The 23,790-nt window shown below is 44.9% G+C and overlaps 1 protein-coding gene across 1 annotated transcript in view; it reads left to right on the top strand.

Annotated features, from left to right (window-relative positions):
• The window catches only part of megf11 (multiple EGF-like-domains 11), a gene marked incomplete at its 5' end in the record, with an annotated part of 215,223 nt that overhangs the window by 141,500 nt on the left and 49,933 nt on the right, over positions 1-23,790 (top strand). The window contains 3 exons of the mRNA XM_084334568.1: positions 1,780-1,943; positions 4,751-4,853; positions 20,559-20,705. Of these exons, the coding sequence (XP_084190694.1) occupies positions 1,780-1,943; positions 4,751-4,853; positions 20,559-20,705 (414 nt within the window). The remainder of the gene's footprint in view (positions 1-1,779; positions 1,944-4,750; positions 4,854-20,558; positions 20,706-23,790) is intronic.

Genomic DNA, 23,790 nt, shown 5'->3' with positions numbered 1-23,790 from the left:
CCCCCTCCTCAGTGACAGAGTTACTGATATTAAACTGTGGTTTTCTACCCATCACTGGACTTCAATCGACTGAATCATCTGACTTGACTGCCAACCTGCACTCCCTCTACCGAGCACTTCTTCCTTCCTTGATGTATTCTGAAGCCTTTTACTGTTGTTACTTTTTGCCACAAGCACAGATCTGGAGCTTATTTCCCTGTACCACTACACCCCTGCCCTCCAGTGATTAATTCATCCTACTCATAGTGCTGTTCTCTATAGTTCTAGAGGACAGGCCAGAGACCCTGTCCTTCATTGAACTGCTCATCCAACTCATAGTCTTCCCGCAAACTCTAGGGGATTTTTTTTGTCAAACTGTCTACAGTCTGCACCACTGTTATAATGGGGTGCTAACACATGCCAGTATATATAATATCATATATAATGTTGTAAATTATTATACTGTGAATTTCTCCAGACCTCTGTTGGCAGAGCCTGAGGCATGGCCACCAATAGCAACCCCTCCCCCTATCCCCACTCAACTCCAACCCACACATCAGACCAAAACAAAAAATTTAAACAAAAGGCAATACCTAAAAGGGGATATTTTGCCTCGGTCGCCGATTGGTGGCATTACAGATTCTACCTTTAACAGTATGTTTGACTCATTATTGTCACTGGTGTGCTGATCTATGGAATGACCGCAGCTCATATGTTGACTTTTGAGCGAATGTTAGCTCTGTTGACGAGCTTTGTATATATTACATAATATAAAAAGCTCTAAAACGAACCACCATGGATTCTGAGGCTTAATTCAATGAGGCTCAAAAAGTTTGAGTGAAAACATTGTGTTTTCGAAGGAATCAACAGAAAGCTCAAAGAGTCTCAACAAAGACCAGTGGGGTGAAAACACAAGCCGCTGCTGAAACACAGTATAAAATTACCCTTTTCTCTCCTTTCAAATCCTCCAGTCGATGAACACTTGGTTCTGCCACCACTTGTCACCAATAAGATCAGCACCTTGACCTGACGCGTGAATATTTTCCCTAACGGGGTTGCACTTCCGCGTTCGGTTTGCACAATCTGATTGGCCACTGACGTTTCTGGTCATGTGACATGTGCGCCAATCGTGTGACGCCTGTTTCTATCACCGGTTAAGCTTAGGCACTCTTTCGAAGTTGGTTAAGGTTTGAGTTTGTCTTAGAGCAGGGCGATAGAACACCAGCCCTGATTCCAAACTCTAACCTTAACCAACTTCGAAAGAGTCGCCTAAGCTTAACCAGTGATAAACTAGGCGTTAGGTAGTTTGCAGGCTGTTCGAGGCGGAAATAGGCGCAGAAACAGGCGTCACGCGATTGGCGCACATGTCACATGACCAGAAACGTCAGTGGCCAATCAGGCCGCGCAAACCGAACGCGGAAGTGCAACCCTGTTAGGGAAAATATTCACGCTGACATGACAGGTTAACAGTGATAGTAATGTGGTTTATTGGTGACCAGTGGTGGCAGCACAGAGCGTTCGTCAAGCTTTCACAGAAAACCACAGAAGAAGGCGCCATTACCGATTTGAAAGGAGACGTCGGAGAGAAAAGTGTAATTTTATACTGTATTTCAGCAGCAGCTTGTGTTTTCACCTCACCGGCCTTTGTCGAGACTCTCTCAGCTTTCTGTTGATCCTTTAGAAAACACAATGTGAATAATTAGTTAGGACACGTTTTTTAGTTAACCCTCAGAATCCATGGCGGTTGGTTATACATACAAAGCTCATCAATAGAGCTATAGGAAACCTTGCCCCCCCCAGGTTGGCAGGGCGTGGACTGCTCCATCCTCTGCTACAGTGGGACTTGGGGACTGGGCTGCAACCAGACATGCCCGTGTGCCAACGGAGCCGCCTGCGACCCGATGGACGGTACCTGTACCTGCTCTCCAGGGTGGAGGGGCGAGTACTGCGACCAGGACTGCCATGTGAGTATGCCTAAACTGAGGTGTAGCGGGCGTGGTACTTCATTGTGGGTGATAGAGAGCGCAGAGGGGTTAAAGGTCGACTCAGACAAATGGGCATTCCCACCGCCAAACATATGGAATGGGAACAGAAAACATGTTCATTAATTCTCTGAGCTGTTGATACAAGGACTAATACAAGACAACAAGTACATTTGCTTTGAATTGTGTCTGATGTATTTTGTGTCTGTAAAAGGTTTGTTTATTTATGTGTATGTAATGTTTGTAAACACTGGAGTAGAACAGATCTATATTCTGTTTTACAACGGGCCCTATTCCCCATAGCTGGTTCAACTAAGTCGATCAAAAGTCCCATTATCCAGATTCAATTAACGGGATGTTTGAATCCGTGCTTTCCCTGTTCCTCGAACGCTGATTCAGTCTCGTTCATTCGAACCAGACTTGATACTCAGGATAAGTGCGTGCGGCCGCCTCAGCTGAAAAGACAGCAGGTGTCGATCGCAGAAATCCTGATTTTCTAACGGCATTGATTGATTGATTGATTGATTTAAAACTTTATTAACAGATTGCAGAATGGGTACAATACAGTATGGCTCAATAGCCTCGCCGACAAGTTAAATGCATATCTATAGGCTAATGTTAAGTCCCTCATTACCCCAATCAATCAGATTATATTTTTTTAATTGTGCCTGCTGGCAGTAGGCTTAATGGAATGAATAATCGAATGAGATCTATTGCTAGCGAAAATAATTAGTTCAACTCAGAATAATACTTTCAGAATAAGTAGATACAAACAAGCCCAAAGAGTATCTAATTGTTACGAATTAATAGATACTTATGAGGATATCTGTACAGTGTATGCGCTCGGCTTAGGTATCATGTACTTTATATATAAATACATGGTTCCCCAAAGTTTCAAGGCGCGACCCGAAATAACGTGTCAGAGAGGCTTGGAGGGAGGCTATACAGTTTCACTGTTAATCAGGTTTTAATCTTCGGACATCATCCATACATGCATTGAATTGATTAACCTTTGGTTTATACCAGTGACACATGTTCATCATCAGATAACAGTGCTTGAAGCCTTTTGTATTTTATTTTTTTATTATTTTTTAAACAAACATATAAACAAACATGACAACACACGATAAGATATACAAGCATTAATTGTCAGGGCACATCCAATGAGATCACATTTTAGTTAGTTGTCTTATATAAGATATACCCCTAATACCTGTTATCTAAAAAAAACCTACACACATATGCTCAGCTCGAACACCCCCCTCCCGGACCCCACCTTGAGAAGTACCTCCACTATCCCTTGCACCTAACCAGACACTACCATTATAAGCTAGCTTTTATTCTCTCCACCACTTCTAACCACATTGACATTTTGGATTCATTGAGACCCAGAATTCTTGCTGTAGATATTTCATGGTAAATTACATCGAGATATGTAAGAAACCAAACTTTACGGCACATTTTTTCCGGTTGAAACCAGCGTGATGCAATCAGCTTTTTGTGCTTGAAGCCTTGAACAGATAAATGCATTTTCTCAAATGCATTAATGTCAACGGCTCATTCAATTTCTCAAATCCGTCGAACAGCGTATCTCATCAGACATTTTAATCCCAGTTACAATATCACAATAACGTGTGAGTGACAGTGATACAATTCAACAATCCACAGATTCAGATTCCTCGTAATTCATAATCCACAGTCCACGCTATAGACACTTCAATTTATGCTTGAATGAAACACAATCCGGGCACTCCGTTAAGCAAATACATCCATAGCCGAGAATATGAAACTAATCAGAGCCAAACGTTTAATTTATTAAAAATATCCCCGCGGGATTCACATTTGCAATGCGCCATTATTAAAATAACCACATCCACATGCAGTGTGTATCGCGACTCCCAGCGCCGTATATAACGTGCATTATTTAGGACAAAGTAAATTTAGTATCAGCATTTTAGGTCTATTATTTTACATTTCAAAAGCCGCCCCATGGAAAACGAAGCATAAAAACATAATTCAGAATGGTATAATGGGATCTACACTGTGATAATTATTTCAGGAAGCGAGCTGGCATTTCTTTGCGAGGGTGTGGCCATGGTTCATCCAGCTAACTGAACTAAACCCTGCTCCGGAGCAGGTTCAAACTTTTCGATCTGTTACCATGGCGACTTAGAAAATCCGACGTCGGGGAACGGAAATGTCTGGCTTAAGTCAAGCTATGCTGAAAATTATCCGGCTAACTCAGTTAGCCAGGTACGGGGAATAGGGCCCAGGTTTAGAAAGTTCCGGTCTATAGACCTTTTCAAACATGACAACATAAACATTCTATACGGGCACAAGTTTATTCCTGTTGCAGTGTTTGCTAATATCAATAAATGACAGGAAATACACTTGGGACCAAGCTCCCCTAGCAATGGAATTCTTCTGAAAAGGTCTATAGATAAAACTCTTCAAAAATGCAAAAATGTGGGGCGCCAGGGTGGCACACCACGTAACGCACTGTAGTGCAACACGGCCGTCCCGGGTTCGACTCCCGGACCCAGCGACCTTTGCTGAATGTCTTCCCCCATATCTCTCTCCCATCCTTCCTCTCTGCCGGACTTGTATCCGAAATAAAGCAATAAAATGCCGAAAACAAATCTTAAAAAAAATTGAAGAAAATATATATATGTGAATATACCCCACATTGATATGGTAAAAAAAACACGGATTGAAGCTTTAATGGTACAATGTGTACCACTATTACTAGTGTGACAATGTATTTTTGTTGTTGTGGTTGTTCTTGTCAGGATGGTAGCTATGGGCTGGAGTGTGGTGAGCTTTGTGACTGTAGTCATGCCGATGGCTGTCACCCAGTGACTGGCTACTGCCGCTGCAGCGCAGGCTGGACAGGTCAGTGTTGCAGTGTTTCATAATGTTGAAATGTAATGTAAATGTAAAGGTACAGTGGAACAAGTCTCAGGAACTCAGGAACCAGACATAAGACACAAGTTATGCCAGAGACAAAAGACAGACACAAAAGGTACAGATGCATACATACCGGTACATTCATACATATACATACATGCTTTACATATCAACACAGTCTCATCAGAAAATCTAAATAAAGTACTAATCAACCACAGGAAAAAGGGTACATAATGTATGTTATGTTATAGCCATAAGTAATATATTTACTTATTGTATAAGTAATATATTTACATTTCTTATCAGCAACGGTCCAAAACAAACGATTGGGAGTTGAACTAACTATGATTGTGGTCACAGGCAAGTGCTCTCACCACTAGACTAAGCCACCCACCCACCCTGATAAAAACACAACAATACGGGTTGGTTCGTTTTAACATTTAACGGTTATGGTTAAGATAGAAAGTTAGGGTTAGGGTTAGGGTTAGGGTTAAGGTTATGGTTAGTTTAAGTTAACAGGTTGTAATATATGTACTTATTTGTAATAGGTACACATTGTACATTTTTGTAAATACGTCAATGTATTACTTATGGCTATAACACAACATACAATATGTACCTTTTTCCTGCCATCAATAAGTACTTTATTAACATATTTTAAAGGTGCTGTAAGTGGTATTTCTTTGTTTAAATAAGTGTTAAATAGCTCTACATTCTGACAGCCATCACCGATATAGAGTATTCGGTCAGTAACATTGGTCTCCTAGTCCCTCCGCTCTGTAGTAAACAGAAAATAAATTTTCTGGTATCCTGTTATCTCTTTATCCAATCAGGAGAGAGCACCCTAGATATATATATTTTTTTTTTTTACTTATTTCAAGAAATCTTGCCAAGCCAAATTAGCTTACTGCACTGGCAGCTAAATCATTTGACTTGTTTCAAGCACATTATTTGATCAAAACTAGTTTTTATTTCTTGTTTTTGACCTTGTCTGATAATCTTTGCAGTGCATACAGGAATGGGATACCAGAACATGTATTTTCTGTTTACTGCAGATCGGAGGGACTGGGAGACCCATGTTACTGACCAGATACTCTTAGCATGTAGACCACTCATTTTAACAACAAAATACCACTTACAGCACCAAGCGGGATACATACATATACTGTATACATATACACATGTACACCCCAATACATACATGTACTACACACATGTACACCCTACATGTACACCCCAACCCCCCACCCCACCCACCCAAAGGGACCACACTTCAACTTGAATTAATGTATCTTTTGTGCAAGAAGAAGGCCATGGAATATGCACAGAAAGGAGCATGCATCCACCCCAACAGGGACCCCCCCCCCCCCCCCACCACCCCGACTCAGGAATCCTAGATTTGGCCACTTTCCCTTGGTGGTTCATTCCTCTAAATATATTGAAACATTGTACCCCCTGTTGTTTGTCTGGTCCATACCCAAAAATGAAAAACGCTTTTCCAAACACCACGGTTTTAGCGCTAATTCCCTTCCTTACCATCCCTTAGGTCCCCAAACGTCACTGAAATGTAAATCCCACTATGATTCCATATCCATGAGTAAAGCTGATTCCAGAATAGGTTGGGGCAGCACCAGAAAAGAATAGATTCACATTTTAGATTAGATTAAAATGTATTGCCATTATACAGCACAAGTACAGTACAACAAAAATAGGTTTGGCATCTAAGTAACCAGAGTACAAATGTAACAGTAAAGTGCAATAGCAATATATAATGTACAGGTGATTAAACTGGATATAAAATATATAAATGAGTACTACTGAGTAATACATGTAGTACAGTGTTATAGTATTATTATGTACAGTGATACACGTATAAAGGCACTATGGTAGTAAGTAATGCTGGTCAGCAGTATAACTAGTAAGAGTAGGTAAGGAATATACAGATATAGATATAGTATCACTATCTACAGATATGTAAAAAGGATTATATGCAGGTATACAGACAGATAAATATATATTCCAGAATTTCCCCATGGGGATCAATAAAGGAATATCTTATCTTATATGGTATAAATAAAGTATATATATATATATATATATATATATATATATATATATATATATATATATATATATATATATATATATATATATATATATATATATATATATATATGGTATATACAGCATTATTGTACACGCTGTCATACAGAGTTGTATGGGTTATATGCAGGTGTATAAATAGTTGCTCTTCTTCAGGTGGATCTAACCTGACTTGCTCTTCTTCCTGTGTATCTAAACTGGATTACTCACCACAGAGATATCCATTAGATGTAGTGTTGACATAATGTTGGTAATTGAGTTAAGTGCTTTTGGATGGTAGTGTGCTCCTTTCTGGTCTCTTGTAACATATATTGCAGTATTGAAGTCACCTGCACGATCATAGGGTTATTTGGTAATTCAGACATTTGTAGAACATTCTAAGAAAGACAGATAATTTCTGTTGGGTGCATATATGCACTATGGGTGCATTATGTTAATAGTGTCATATGGCTATTATTGATATTTACATTGAGAATAATCCATCTGCATGATTTATCAGAATGCCAGCCATTAATTTAAATGTATAAAAAAAAATATTTAATTGTATTTTTGTCTTTATTAGTTGTATATTAAGATATAATACTGGTTGTTGTCCTTATAAGTGAGTCAGACACAATGACTTGCTAACACGACCATTTATACTCTACCGGTTATTTATGTACCCATGTATGTCTATATTTTACAGTATTGTTTGCAGAATATCTAAAGCAGTGCACGGTTAATTAAATGTAGTATTTGTCTTTGAGCTGGAGGACAATGTAAATGAGAGATGTTGAGAATCAGCCTCTAATTAGATTCTCTCAGTAGAGACAATGAACACTGGCGTGTAACCACGCTTCAATTGCATCCGCCATCGGTTATACTGTATACACCGCGGCTAAAGTGATTCACTTGATAAATATTTCCAGCACCGATCGTTCCAGCCACGTTCCATGTGCACACTTATGCCATTCAAATAAAACTTCTGTCTCTGCTTTGGCTATGGGTTGAGGCTTGAGTCTGCCAAGAAATATGACACAAGTTACACAACAAACCGGGATCTTTTATTCACCTCAAAACAGTTACACGGAAACCTCTGTCTTACAATCGTTTATGATCTATTACCACCCAGGCCTCCCAGGGAGACGCACATTAACGTGTGTCCACTCTCTCTACGTCGTTCCGACCACGCTTGCTTCAGAAAGAGCAGGAAGGAGGCAAGAAAGTGTGAATGTCACCGCGTGGGAGAGGATCATTATGCTGAAGAAAAGGAAACGTTGCATCTGAATGTCAGACACAGGTGGCTGGACGAGGACTCGGTCCCTGGGCCGGGTGTGGGAAGGCACGGTGTGACAACCAATAGATTTAGTGGGAAAAGGTCACAACTGCCACGTCTCAGCGGGCCGATGTCTCCCTCTTCACTCAGCCTCTTGGGCTTCAGGCGTTTGTTCTGGGTGGACGGTGTGGGTATTATTATCTGCAAGAATGGAGCCCGCAAAACGGGGTTCTCATGCTCTGAATCCTGCACAAGTCGGTACCATCTGTCAGCCTTTAATTGAGTCACCGGGGTGCTGGACTTGGGGGCAGCAGGCGTCCCAGTGGGGCTCAGACCAGCACACACACAAAGGACCTGAGTAGGCAGAGAGCGGAGGACTCTCTCTCCGGAGGAGGGAGCAACTAGAGAGAGAGGGAGCAACTAGAGAGAGAGGGAGCAACTAGTACTAGAGAGAGAGGCAGCGGCTCGTTTTGCCAGCGATACAAGATGGAAGTACAGTATTTACTCGAGGATGCCACTCAAGTGTTTTCCCATTCAGAACACTTGGGATACTTCTGAGTGCACTTAATCCACGGTGCCCATTTGATCCATTTTAAATGCTAAAAACCTGTAATTATTCTGAGGTTAAGGGTATATGTGTGAGAGGACCAGGCCAGGCCGCACAGTACAGGGTCCTGTCCAGTAGTTACCCGTTTGTAGCAAGGCTGACATCAGCGACTCTTCAACAAGGTCGTCGTTTTGAGACCTCATCCTTTCCACCAAGCCTTTCCTCGTTAAAAATACTACCTTAAAAAGGAAGGTACCTTTAAGGATGTACAGTGTGTGTATATATGTATATACACATATATATATATGTATATATGCTTAAATATGTATATATGCATATATATACATGTACAGTGTGTAAATATGTATGCAAGTATGTATGTCTCCACTGCGGGAGCATGTGTATGCAACTATGCGTGTGTGTGTGTGTGTGTGTGTGTGTGTGTGTGTGTGTGTGTGTGTGTGTGTGTGTGTGTGTGTGTGTGTGTGTGTGTGTGTGTGTGTGTGTGTGTGTGTGTGTGTGTGTGTGTGTGTGTGTGTGTGTGTGTGTGTGTGTGAGGGAGAGAGAGAGAGAGAGAGAGAGAGATGGATGGAGAGAGAGTAAAAAGAGAGAGGGTTTTTCTCCTCGCTCACTCCACAAATTGGATGGTGGGACCTCTGGCGCTCCTCTGCAAAAAGCCTCCTTTGAAGGCTGTCGAGCTCCTCCGACTCTTTCTTCTCTCCCCTCGCTAGGCTTTCAGAGGCCCTCTGTGTTTGTCACCATTACGCTGAAAGTGTGATGCGCGATTCGCATTCACTTGCTGACAATAAAGGGAGGGGGACGCGGGGGGGGGGGGGGGGGGTTCAACAAGCCTGCCCTCCTTTTGATGTCCACGGCGGGGGTTTCCGACTTAATCAGCCGGTCCGAGCCCCCTCCTCATCAGCAACAATACTCCGTCGTTTGCCCCTCTGCTCCTCCTCTGCGCAGGAATGCTAGGTGCTGTATGACATTAGTCCCGGGAGTTTAGCCCAGGTTTAATTCAAAGGTACTGGCAGTAACGCCGCTTTAATGGCTGCACCATTCTCAGAAATTCTCCGTCAAAGGAAATTTCAAATGAGGCTTCGAAGTGAAGGCTGCAACTTGAAAGAGTGCCATGTCGTGCAGTGCGCGCACACGTGTGTGTGTGTGTGTGTGTGTGTGTGTGTGTGTGTGTGTGTGTGTGTGTGTGTGTGTGTGTGTGTGTGTGTGTGTGTGTGTGTGTGTGTGTGTGTGTGTGTGTGTAGACCTATATATTGGGCAGGGTTCTGTGTGTGCACGTGCCGTACTCACGTGCCTCCGCTCCACTACTGGTGTCAGCAGCATGTACCTTGCAGTGGTAGAACATGCTGGTCAGATGGACCTGGTGATGCGTCCACGTGCTCACTGGCCGAGGGGAGCCCTGTATGGAGAGACTCGCCAGAGACACCAGGGCACTTCCAGACGTCTTTCCTTCTTGTGAACCCCGGCAGAGGCTCAGCGCAGCAGCCCAGCTCCGCTGAAAGAGAATGGGAGAGGAGCTGCTGGCCCACTCTGGGGATCCGACCCTGTTAATCAACACACTGCACTGGCAGAGAGCCCCAGCCAGATAAAAAATAAATACATTTGGAAGAGAGACACAGAGCACCAAAATTATGGGGGTAAACTCCCCCCCACACCCCCTGTGGCCCCGTCCCCCCTTTCACTCTGTGAAAGCTTCTTTATTCTAAGCTAGAGCTGAGCGAAGTGAGTATCTATGTTGGAAGAATATCCTTCCACAAATCCCAGTGTGGTGATGTCTTGTCAGACATGGTAAACGTGCTCTCTCCCCTTGTTGAAGCTGTGTTTCTGGAGGATATTATCATTATTATGCGTGTGTGTGTGTGTGTGTGTGTGTGTGTGTGTGTGTGTGTGTGTGTGTGTGTGTGTGTGTGTGTGTGTGTGTGTGTGTGTGTGTGTGTGTGTGTGTGTGTGTGTGTGTGTGTGTGTGTGTGTGTGTCTGAAAGCGAGATTACAGGTCTTACCATCTAAACTGAATCTCTCCATCTGGTTTCCAGGCAGTCATCACTGTATTCATCATGACAATAACCAAATAGCTGGAACCATGTCCCACATCTTAAATGGTTGCCATGTATACAGGGGCCTCTACATAAGTAGGCATGACAGAATAGTAGATTTGATAGCGAAAGATATCTCTCTTATTTTTAGGTCCTCCATCACACTGTATAAGCATTCTACTGTGAAGCCAAGCATGTTCAACCTGTGCAATAATGATTCCATGTTCTCTAGTATTACAGCTAACACCCCTGATGTTTTTGTGGTAAATGAACACTGTAACTGAGGGGTTACAAAACCCTGACTGTATTAAAGATTGTGATAGATTAAACCACTGCTAGTTATGTACTTTAATTACTGGCCAGACAGTACATCAAATATAGATGGTGAACACCCACAAGAACACGGCATTGACACAGAAATAGTATTTGAGGGTAATTTATTATTATTAGGCAACGTTAGGTTACAGAATGAGAATTAGGGTCGCGCTTGTATGGCGAAAAATATACGTAAAGTCAGTCAAGAGCATGAGTCACTAAGAATAGCAGGAATCCTACGATGGGTCTAAGTTGACACCACCTGTCGTATAGTAGCAATTATATAGGGCAACACTGGTACCGACTGGAGACAATGGGTTCCCTCCGGGGGTGTAAGGCCTGGAGGGTAGAGGAATGTTCGGGTACTCCGTCTGATTCAATGAGGAATAAAGAGACTCCAGGTACAGGAGTCGGTCCTTGTAAACTCCCTTGATCAGCAGCAAAAGCAATAATTGTAATCCAAATGCCCGACAGCATTGATGACAGCTAGCCAGCCCCGTCCACGAGGCAGGCCCGAGTTGTAATCCTCACGAGGTTGAATCCCAAACGATAGTGGAAATCAACGATGCTCTTCTCCGGGTACCACGTTCCAAATCAATATAATCCAACCAGTAATGGTTCTGCAATCGCCGACTCTGGTTCTCCTGTGCACTATACTTCACATTAAACTAGGTCGAACTTGACGTTACTGCATTAAACTCTGACACTTTACTTATTCTATTCGCACATGTTCTCAACGCACGGTTGCTCACTTCACTGTTACCGAACTTGTCACACTGCTGCTTTAGACGAACTGAATGAACTAAGCTGAATTACTGGTGTGCGCACCTTGCGCTGTATTTATACTTAAGTGATTATCTAGTTCCAAACCTCAGTCTTTGTCTGGTATCAATACACTGTCTCCGGGCATGTTCTGACATGCCCCAAACTCGCCCATTGCACCTGTCTGAGTGCGAGACTGCCTGGCGCCTGGGGGCGCTGTCCAATAGGAGAGCGAATATTACTCTGGTTTGAACGTAGGTAAAGGGATATACCGTGTATATATAAATAATATACAAAGTATATAAAACAATAAATGTAGATTCTCAACTTTAATCTGGCCCTTCACAACAGCCGCCTCCTAATTAGTCCGCACCTAATTAGTTAAAGGAAGACAGATTAATAGTCCAGTCAACTGCTCAATGTCTGTTGTGGGGAGTAGGGCAATCTACAAAGTCAGTGGGTCATGGTCGTCATCAGGGGAGTCAGGGAGCTCTGGCAACTCTATCAGCCTCGCCACGGGTCGGGTGTAAGTCCGCCCTTGGACAATAACTTCTGCCGCTCTGACCTTTCCGTCGGCACCAGTGATCACTTTGCTTACGCGGCCGGCCGGCCACATAGCTCGGGGTAGTGACTGGTCTATGATCATAACGACTGTGTCCACTTTTAAGTTGTCCCTGTCCTTGACCCGCTTCTGACGGGCTGGACAGGATGGTAGGGAGCTTAGGAGGAAGCGGGCCTGAGACTGGTTGATCTGTGCTTGGCTGTGTCTCCACATCCTCCGTCTGTTCCTCTTGTTCGGTCTGTACCCCGTCTGAGGAGGGGCCGGTTCCGGCCGCCCCATCAAGAAGTCATTTGGGGTGCTGGGTTCGAGGTCAGCTACGTCGCTTGGAGCGCAGCTGAGGGGGGTGGAGTTCGGAACTCCCTCTTCTTGAGCCCACGGTTCTCTCACAGGCTTCTCGTCTAATGTCAATAGCCTCTCAACGGGCTGTACGAGAGAGTGGCCGGTGTCGCTCACCTTTGTGTGCAGGCAGCGTGTAGACGTGGGTTGACTGTCAAGTCCGTAGAGGGGGCCCTGGAGCGTCCACCCCAGTCGGGTCTGAACCGCGACTGGGCATCCTTTAGGTCCGATGTGGGCCGCCTCGATTGGGACAAGGAGGTCCGTGTGGTCGGAGCCTATGAGCAGGGTCGGTGTGGCGCCGTCGATAAGCGGTATAGGTAGTCTGCGTAGGTGCACGTATTTCTCCATCAGCTTTGGGATGGGGTAGGTGTACTGGGACAGGCCTATGTCGTGGCTGGTGAAGGCGTTAGTGATGCTATACTGCTTCTCGGGCTGCCCGACCGCTGCTATCGTGAAGGAGACATTTTCACCCTTTATGGCCTTCAGGTCTCTTCCAATGGTACGGATTGTCATTGTTTCTTCGCTCCCCCACAGACCCAGCCGGGCTGCGGCGGATGCGAGGAGGAGAGTCTTTTCTGACCCATCGTCTAGGACGGCGTAAGTGTCCAGGACCTTGTCCTCGTAACTCAGGAGCACTCTGACCACTTTGATGAGCACTCGGGGTAGGGGTGGACGGTATAAACGGTATACGGTATAAACGGTATGAATTTGCTCTACGGTATGGATGGGTCTATGTGGAGCACTCCTGTTGGTGGGTTGCCTTGTCGGGCTAGTCTTTTCTTGTGGGCCTCGCGCAGTGTATCGCAGCGAGCGTGGTCCTGTGTGTTCGTCCTACTCCACTGATCCATTTCGGCGGGGGTCAGTTTCTGGTAGGCTTCACACCGTGACATGGAGTGTCCGCTGCGGCAGTAAGTACACCAGGGGGGGGGCCAATGGATCTTCTGTAGTGGTGCCGACTCGCGGTAGTCCGAGTAGCACCGTGACTCCCAGTGTCTGCTGTAGCAGTCAGGATACCAGGGGGGGGGTCCAGGACTGGTTTGTGGTGACACCGCCTCGGCCTGGTACATCACCGTGACGGGCCCACTTTGGTTTCCTGGCGGACGCTTGTTGCTGTCGTGCAGGACCTCCAGGTGGGCGCCGTCGCACTTGCTGCATCTTTTCTTTAGGCGGCACTCAGCTGCCATATGGCTGCGCGCGCAGCGGAAGCAGCGGCGGTTCGCTTTGATCCACTGACTCACCTCGTCAGCGGTCAGCCTCTTGAAGGTGTCACATTGAGACAGCCAATGTTCATTTTCACAGTACTGACAGACAGCCTTCCACTTCTCCTTGATGTGGGTGTTGTGGCTCGTCTGCCGTGGCTCAACCTCGGCTTGGTGCATAACTGTCACGGCCCGGTGGTTGTCGTTGAACCTTCTCGGTCCATCTCTAGGGTCAGAGCCACTCCACACGAATGTGTCCAATCGTAGACTGCTAACTTCCCTGGCGAGGAAATCAGCTAGGTCTAGGAGGGATGGTTCTGGGCCGTTGGGGTCACTGTGGTCTCTCTGCCGCCGAAAACGCTCTTGTCGGGCTGGAGGGAGCTTCTCCAGTATCCGCTCCACGTTAGAATTTGCATACAGTTCATGTCTCCCCTTCTCCTTTTGGGACCCCAGCATCCCCACGAGGGATTGTACCTTGATAGAGAGGTCATCCAGTGCTCTATTGTCTTTGGCTGGGGGGAGGCGGTCGATATCCCGTATTTCTTGGATCACGTAATCCCATATGCGTCCATAGCGCTGGTCGAGGGCCACCAGAGCCGCGGAGTATGGGGTGCTTGAGTTGGAATATGCCAGCGCTATGTTATGCGCTCTGGGCACCTTGAGATGCTTGAGGAGGATGGCATATTTGTACGATTCGTCGGGGACATCGGACATCATAGTCTCCAAACACATGCGTAATTCCGTGTACTGTGCTCTGTCCTCGCGCGTAAAGTCTGGGAACGTCGGTGTGCCAAGGTACGATGCCATGGATGGCTGGTACATTGGTGAGCGTAGGGGAAGAGGCCTCCTGGGCGAGTCTCCCCGTACGTGTGGTCGTGGGTTAGTACTTGGTGGGTACCAGAGGCCGGGCCCCCAGGTGCTGCTCCTCTGTGCTGACTGTGTATTAAACTCAACCTTGGTTTGGGTCGGGGGTTCGTAACGCAGTGGCTCGGGGCTGGGGTCGGGGCTGTACTGGGCCTCCTGGTCCAAGATGAGTTCGTGCTGGTGGGCTTGATATCCCTCCTCTTCCTCCGCTAGGTCCTGGAGTCTTCTAGTTAGCTTCTCGGCGACGTAGGCGGGATCTTCCCGTTGGCTGGGTCCCGTATAGACCGGTCGGGGAGGGGGCTCGGCGACGTAGGCAGGTTCTTCCTGCTGGCTGGGTCCCGTGTAGACTGGTTGCGGAGGGGGCTCGGCAACGTAGGCAGGTTCTTCCTGCTGGCTGGGTCCCGTGTAGATGTGTCGGGGAGGGGAAGGTGCCCTCGACCCGTGTCGTGATGATCTCCGGGAGCTCCGCGTGGAGGAGTGGGGGGTAGCCCTCTGGATCAATTGTTCTATCATCTGCGCCTGCAGGCGGTCCCGCTCCGCGCTGTGCATTGGCGGCGGCGCGCTGTGCATTGGCGCGGTCTCGTTCCGCCTCGCGCTGTGCATTGGTACGGTCTCGCTGAATGGTTTCTTCAGCCTGGAGGCGCCTCTCTTCCAGTCTGATGGTCATCGCTGCGTCAGCCTGGAGGCGACTCTCTTCTAGTCGTATGCGTTCTCGTTCCACTGCAGAGTGTTCGCGCTCACTAAGGGCTTGTGCTTGGAGTTGCGCGTGGAGGCGCTCTCGTTCCGCTGCAGAGTGTTCGCGCTCACTAAGCGTCTGTGCTTGGAGACGGTCGTGCTCACCCTGGAGTCGGTCTCTTTCGGTTGAAGCTGTCAGCGTGGCGATCAAGGCTTGCGCCAGTCTCTGGTCCGCCTCGCTGGGGGATGACACTGAAGGAGGTGATCGGGCGCAGACACGGCTTGGTGGAGACCTGTTCTCCTGGCGCGCTCCGAGGTCTATCCCCTGAGCGCGGTACTCTTCTCTTGGTTGCGCGCCGAGGTCTGTCTCGGGTACGCGCTCTTGGGTTGGTTGGGCGCCGGGGTCTATCCCTGGAGCGCTTTCTTTATCCTGGAGCGCTCCAGGGTCTATCCCGGTGACGCTGTCTGGAGGTATAGTCACGTCATGTCCCGCTTGGTCCCCCCCCGTGAGCTAAGTCAGTTTCGTTTGAACCCACTGGGGTCTCTACTGGCAGGGTCGCCACGTCGATAGGATTGGACATGCTTAGACTATCCGCTTTATCCGTATTTAACATATGTTTAGATAAGCTAGGGGGTAGAACGAAAGCGAATTCCTCCAGATATGGAGGTAGCTGACGTTTGCGCTGCGGGCGTTCTAGCTTAGGGGAGCCGCTTGGGGAGTGTTCACCGCTGGCCATGTTAATATTAATATTATATTAAATATTACACTGATACCCTCCGGCTCGAAGGACCAATTGTAACTGAGGGGTTACAAAACCCTGACTGTATTAAAGATTGTGATAGATTAAACCACTGCTAGTTATGTACTTTAATTACTGGCCAGACAGTACATCAAATATAGATGGTGAACACCCACAAGAACACGGCATTGACACAGAAATAGTATTTGAGGGTAATTTATTATTATTAGGCAACGTTAGGTTACAGAATGAGAATTAGGGTCGCGCTTGTATGGCGAAGAATATACGTAAAGTCAGTCAAGAGCATGAGTCACTAAGAATAGCAGGAATCCTACGATGGGTCTAAGTTGACACCACCTGTCGTATAGTAGCAATTATATAGGGCAACACTGGTACCGACTGGAGACAATGGGTTCCCTCCGGGGGTGTAAGGCCTGGAGGGTAGAGGAATGTTTGGGTACTCCGTCTGATTCAATGAGGAATAAAGAGACTCCAGGTACAGGAGTCGGTCCTTGTAAACTCCCTTGATCAGCAGCAAAAGCAATAATTGTAATCCAAATGCCCGACAGCATTGATGACAGCTAGCCAGCCCCGTCCACGAGGCAGGCCCGAGTTGTAATCCTCACGAGGTTGAATCCCAAACGATAGTGGAAATCAACGATGCTCTTCTCCGGGTACCACGTTCCAAATCAATATAATCCAACCAGTAATGGTTCTGCAATCGCCGACTCTGGTTCTCCTGTGCACTATACTTCACATTAAACTAGGTCGAACTTGACGTTACTGCATTAAACTCTGACACTTTACTTATTCTATTCGCACATGTTCTCAACGCACGGTTGCTCACTTCACTGTTACCGAACTTGTCACACTGCTGCTTTAGACGAACTGAATGAACTAAGCTGAATTACTGGTGTGCGCACCTTGCGCTGTATTTATACTTAAGTGATTATCTAGTTCCAAACCTCAGTCTTTGTCTGGTATCAATACACTGTCTCCGGGCATGTTCTGACATGCCCCAAACTCGCCCATTGCACCTGTCTGAGTGCGAGACTGCCTGGCGCCTGGGGGCGCTGTCCAATAGGAGAGCGAATATTACTCTGGTTTGAACGTAGGTAAAGGGATATACCGTGTATATATAAATAATATACAAAGTATATAAAACAATAAATGTAGATTCTCAACTTTAATCTGGCCCTTCACAACAAACACCTTAGGGAGGTGTCCATTCTTGAGGTTGGCTGCACTTTTGATTACAGCTTAGAAGAAGCCTTCCTCACAAAAATGCTGAAATACCAACAGCTACAGCAGACCATCTCACAGCTAGGCTACAGATGTAAACTCCTAGTTTTTATCTTTGGCAGCCTATGGCATGTGTTGGTTGTGAGGGGCCTACAAATAGCCGGTCTCCCCAAAAGGAAGGCCAAACAGTTAGCCAGGTACTGCTCAGTATCAGCAATTATAGGAAGCCGCTCAATTTGGAGGAGGCGCTGTTACCTTTACCCTTGATTCTGCCGCCCATGCACCTTGTACCTGACTGTTCTTCATGATTTTCTGATTGCACTCGCATTGTTTATGTCCTTTGTATGAGGCTTCCTTGTACTTCTGTTTATGTGGACATAAATAAACATTTCAAATGTGTGTGTGTGTGTGTGTGTGTGTGTGTGTGTGTGTGTGTGTGTGTGTGTGTGTGTGTGTGTGTGTGTGTGTGTGTGTGTGTGTGTGTGTGTGTGTGTGTGTGTGTGTGTGTGTGTGTGTGTGTGTGTGTGTGTGTGTGTGTGTGTGTGTGTGTGTGTGCGTGCGTCAGGGGCGGGGCTAGGGGGTGGCTACTTGGGCTCAAGCCCCGAATGTTTTCTGAAAAGCCCTGAATCTATTTAAAAAAAAAACTATATATATTAATCATTGTTACATGAAAATATGTTTGCACCAGATTTAGCAGAAGCTAATTTCCATCTGTAGTCTATCCAGCTGCTAACTGTATTTGAGTGAGTTAAGTCTTGGTGTTATGGTAGACTCAGACCTATAAGCTTTAAATCACAATCAACAAGTTGACAAAAACATAATTCTTCCACCTTAGAAACATAGCTAAAGTACGGCCATTTATAAATCAAAAGGACGCTGAAAACCAGATCCATGCCTTTATCTCAAGCCGACTCGACTACTGTAATGCACTCCTTACCGGCCTCCCGAAAAAATACGATGATAACTATTCTATTGCAATGCACTATTGCATTATTTTATTCTATTTTACTAACTATTTTATTGCACTGCACTATTTTACTTTGTATCAGTGATAATCAAACCGTAAACAAAGACGCATATTAACACTTTCAGCGCCAGATGGCGCTGTTTACTGTTACTGTTGAAAGGCCAGCGCCTTTTAACATGGGGATACGTGGCTGTGTTTGCAGGCCTAAAGCTATATTATATATTATAGCTATGGATCTAATAATATAGTCGATTGTCATTGAGTTTCTTCCGGTCAAAAAAACAGATAATTTTTCCATCCATACATTTCCGTTTTATACCGTCGTGAATATGAGTGTAGTTTCAGGGTGGTCTGGTGTCATTTCCAAAATGACAGACACCAAGCCACATAGTTTCAAATGGAGTGCAATAGCGGCCGCAAGGTGTTAGACGGCGGTATTGGACTTTTGAGATCTCAGACCCATCCCCAGTGATAACACAGGCTGCCGGCATGTCTTTATGAATGGAAATATCGAATAAAAGAAACAACGATGAAAACCCGACTATACTCTGGTTTTCGGGGGTCCTGGCGCTCAACGTTCGGCGAGTTAACCCTAGATCTTAGATCCTAATATGAAAAACAATGTGATTTAATGTTCTATGTCTTACCTTGACTTTGTCTATTTTACTGCTATCTATTTTATGCTTTATGTCTGCACTTTATGCATTGCTCTTGATCTGCCAATGTTGTGCTCATTTTATGCCTGTCTTTTTGTACTGCTGTGAAGCACTTTGAGCTGCAATTCTTGTATGAAAGGTGCTATACAAACACAGTGTATTATTATTATTATTATTATTATTATTATTATTATTATTATTATTATTATTATTATTATTATTATTATTATTATTATTATTATTATTATTATAAATTATTATAGTTTGCTTCATTAATTAAAGGGTGTGAATTTAAGTGTTCTATAGTGCCTTTTGTCCGCTTTAAGGTGGTGGTATAAGTTAAAGGTTGTGGTGTCGAAGTTAAAAAAATCCGTGCCCGCTAACCTATCTGGGCTAAGCCCCGGATCTCCTACAATCCTAAATCCGCCCCTGGCGTGCGTGCGTGCGTGACTCTGTCTGCAGCTAATCTCACAAACTACGGGTCCGATTTGGATGAAATGTCATACATAGGCTGACAGCAGGCCAAGGACCTGAATCCTCAAATGTTTTTCACTCAAATATTTTACACAAGAGGGCAATACTACACAGTTATCTGACGCTTGTTCACAACATGACATATACTATGCATTATTTACATCAATATTGTGCTGTCATAACAGTCTTATGTTTGCAGGTTAAGTATTTAATATTCACTATTGCCTATTACTAAGCCACCGTTATCTCATCAACCACAAAATTATCATGTGTAACCTAGTTCTATGCATGAAACTTGTATTAGAAGTTGATAAAAGTGATCAATGCACAGAAACTATGATTCTGACTTCGCTGGCCAGAAATCACATCACTGTCAGGGCTCTACAGTGTGACTGACTGACAGATCTGTTGTGTCTGTCTGTCTACGTCTGTTTCTAAATATATTTTCAATGAGGAGGATCCTTTTGTTGGACAGGGTTGGCACTGAATCCGCCAGATTTGTGTCTGTTTTGACAGGCAGAAAGTTTCGGAGAAGGCTAACTTTTGGAACTGACGGCTATGTTACCATCCGCAAAGCTGTTGTTCCTGCAAAGGCACTATTACTTTTTCACCCCTCTTTTAAGCCTTTCTCCAATCATCTTCTGGACCGCAGCTTTTTGCATATTCCTTTTCAATGCAAGGACAAACAGAGTGTGTCTGCAGGGAACATTGATCTGTTGATCTGATTGAAGGTTGTCCTTCGTGTTGTAGTATAGTTAACTTATTGAGACACTGGAATGCCTGATCATGGCCTCAGCTTGCATTTATGATAGCAGGGAGGCATTTTTAAACGGCAGGCATAGGTTGCCTACCGCGTGGCTGAGATTTGTATTTTTTAAAGTGTATTCCAATGCAATTCTGTGTGACGTGGTAGCGTGTCGTCTGTCTGTGTGTCCCCCGCAGGAATCCACTGTGACAACGTGTGTCTCCAAGGCTTCTGGGGCCCCAACTGTTCCATCAGCTGCTCCTGCCACAACGGAGGCTCCTGCTCCCCGGAGGACGGAGCGTGTGTCTGCGCACCGGGCTACCGAGGGACCTCCTGTAAAAGAAGTGAGAAAAGATAAGATGATAAGATGATCCTTTATTGATCCCCTTGGGGAAATTCTGGTGTCAAAGCAGCATGGGGGGGGGGGGATACAGGGTGGGGGATGCATATACTGTAGCTTCACAGTCCTATATACACTACACTTAAAGTATAGATACAAATACAATATAATTAGGGCTGTCAGTTTATCGCGTTAATTAGATTAATTAATTACACAGCAAATTATCGCGTTATGAAAATTAACTCAAAATTAATTACATTTTCTTTTTTATATACATTTTTTTTTTTTTTTTTTTTGGTATCTCATTCATTCCATGAGAATGTAGAATACACATTTACAGACTTTTTTTTAATATGGCCATTTGCATGTTCTTGGTATCTGATTCTAGGGACATCTATGAATCTCAGGGAATGTATTCCCAGTGTCAGAAATACTGTGGGCTAGATCCACAAAGAATGGATTGCACGGTGCAAGTTGCACCCTTACTTACAATTCATTATGAATTGAAAATGGGGGACCCTGATGTAAACAAGACGAAAGTCTTTCTCTGGTCTGCATGCCCTTAACAATTGTGTGTATTGAGCCCTACTGTATTGTACCCATTCTGCAATCTGTTAATAACATTTTCATTCAATCAATCAATCTGTGTGGTGATTGATTGAATGAAAATCTTATTTTGAGTCAATTGTAATGAACCAAATGAGAATATCAATACATTTTTTTTTATCTTTGACTGTGAATAACACCATGCTCAAATTGACCAGACCTGAAAAATCTAAGCAAATTAATAGATGGAAGATGATTAAACAGAAGGTTTTGTAGATACAGTACTGAATTCTGCCATCTGGACACATGCAATTTGAAATATGGTTATAGAATATAGAATATCAGGCATAAAATGGTTATGCGATTAAAATGCGATTAATTAGATTAATTAATTACAAATCCTGTAATTAATTAGATTCATTTTTTTTAATCGCCTGACAGCACTAAATATAATATAAAAAAAGTACAAACACAAGATAGTCCAGTGATGAGAGTCCAGTGATATTAGTCTCTAGTGCAAAATACAAGATAGTCAGTACAGTAAATGTACAGTTTCTACGTCAAATGTATATACTCTCTTTTTTAGACTCTTTTTGTATCACAAACAGTACTGTATTTGTAAATCTGGTATGTCATAAATGTATAGATGTAGCAGTACTGTCTATCTGTATGTCATGTATGTCGTATATGTTATGATGAATTGAAAATGGGGGACCCTGATGTAAACAAGACGAAAGTCTTTCTCTGGTCTGCATCCCCTTAACAATTGTGTGTATTGAGCTGTACTGTATTGTACCCATTCTGCAATCTGTTAATAAAATGTTCAATCAATCAATCAATCAATCAATCAATCAATCAATCGGTGATGTGAGTCTCTAGTTATCAAGTCCAGAGTTGTGACAGTGATAGTTCTGGCAGCAGATCCGGCCGCCCAAGCCCTTTGTTGTAGGGTTGCTGGTATAAAGGACCGGCCCAGGCGGTTTGTGGTGTGTCGGGAAGGGGATGAGTCTTAGGCTGAACGTGCTCTTCATTCTGGCTAGCTCCTCGTAGAGGGGGTGAGAGGGGTTCTCCAGGATGGCTTCTAGCTTTTTCCTCATCCTCCTCTCAGCCACCACCTCTAGGTTATCCAAGTGGCGCTCCTTGTTTGTACTAGATGTAACAACAGGTTTAACTAGATTTAACTTGAGCCAGTGACTCAATGCTTGTGGCAATGGCTAATGGGGATCCGAATAAACTAAACTAAACTTCACTTCCTGTCTACCTGCCGTGTGACACAACATTAACATGTCCTCTAGTAACGTTTTGGCTTGTGTCTGTAAATCTATCTACATGTATGTAATCTCGATCTACATGTACTGTATGTTGAGACCCGTATGATCAGGTGTGAAATCCCAAGAGCAGCAACGACTTACTAGCTCTTTCATGCTAAGCTAAGCTATCTTGGCACAATCCTTTTCTGCTAAAAGTTAACCTCTTAACCTGCAATGAGTCTCCTGGCCATTTTAGTTTCCTTATTTTGAGGACTGCATACTTTTTTTGCAAACCAAAACAACATACTTTTTATACTTATAGCACAGATTCCCTTTTAGTGCTAACGTAATAGAGTAACATAGGTCTGAACTTGAGTTGTAGAAAAACGTGTTACTCAAGTTTTTCTGTAGTAGTTAGTAGTCCAGAGGTAGTATTTCCCCAGAAAGTGCTGTGTACTTTGCACAAGCCTCAAATACCGGCATGTAACTCGAGAACCGCTGAACGGATTTTGTCGGATTTTGTCGCTATTGACAGGCAACAAATAAGCCTTCGATTTGATATATATATTGTATTACAAAATATGCACACCGAGCCACTAGGGGTCGCCAAAATGCCGGTGGGCAAATCGTCCTAAAAAGGGCCCATATGTGGGCCCCCGCTTGCTAAGATCACACAGCCAGACGCGTTACACCATGTCTTCAAAACAACAAACGACAACAGTGTGTTGAGAGCAGCACACAGCGTTGACCTTGCCTACTGCTCTCTGGGTAATGCTTGAGGTGGGGAACTAGTCTGGGGAGAGAAGCACTTAGTTGTAAGTGTCTGAGAGTAAAACCCATCATCACAGCTATCGGTTAATCACCGTGTGCTCGCTCCAGCCCCCCCGTTCTCTGCTGGCGCTCGGTGGGAGCTCTGTGGCGTCTCGTCTGAGCCTCGTCAGCCCCACAGGACCCCCCCCCCCCCGCGCGCGCTAGGCGGGAACCACCAGCTCGGGGGTCCCACAAGAGGAGGTCCCTCTGGCGCTGGCCTCAAGTGATGAGCTCACTGATTGGGAGGGAATGTCAGAGCGGCAGGCCTGTAAACATCGGTTTAAGGGGAATTTGAGTGAGAGAGACAGACACAAACGGGCCTTGTGTGTGTGTGTGTGTGTGTGTGTGTGTGTGTGTGTGTGTGTGTGTGTGTGTGTGTGTGTGTGTGTGTGTGTGTGTGTGTGTGTGTGTGTGTGTGTGTGTGTGTGTGTGTGTGTGTGTGTGTGTGTGTGTGTGTGTGTGTGTGTGGGGGTGGGTGTGTGT

This window comes from Notolepis coatsorum, assembly GCF_963971535.1.
Source record: "Notolepis coatsorum genome assembly, chromosome: 18".
NCBI classification, from domain to species: domain Eukaryota; kingdom Metazoa; phylum Chordata; class Actinopteri; order Aulopiformes; family Paralepididae; genus Notolepis; species Notolepis coatsorum.
This window is presented reverse-complemented; position numbering and strand designations above follow the sequence as displayed.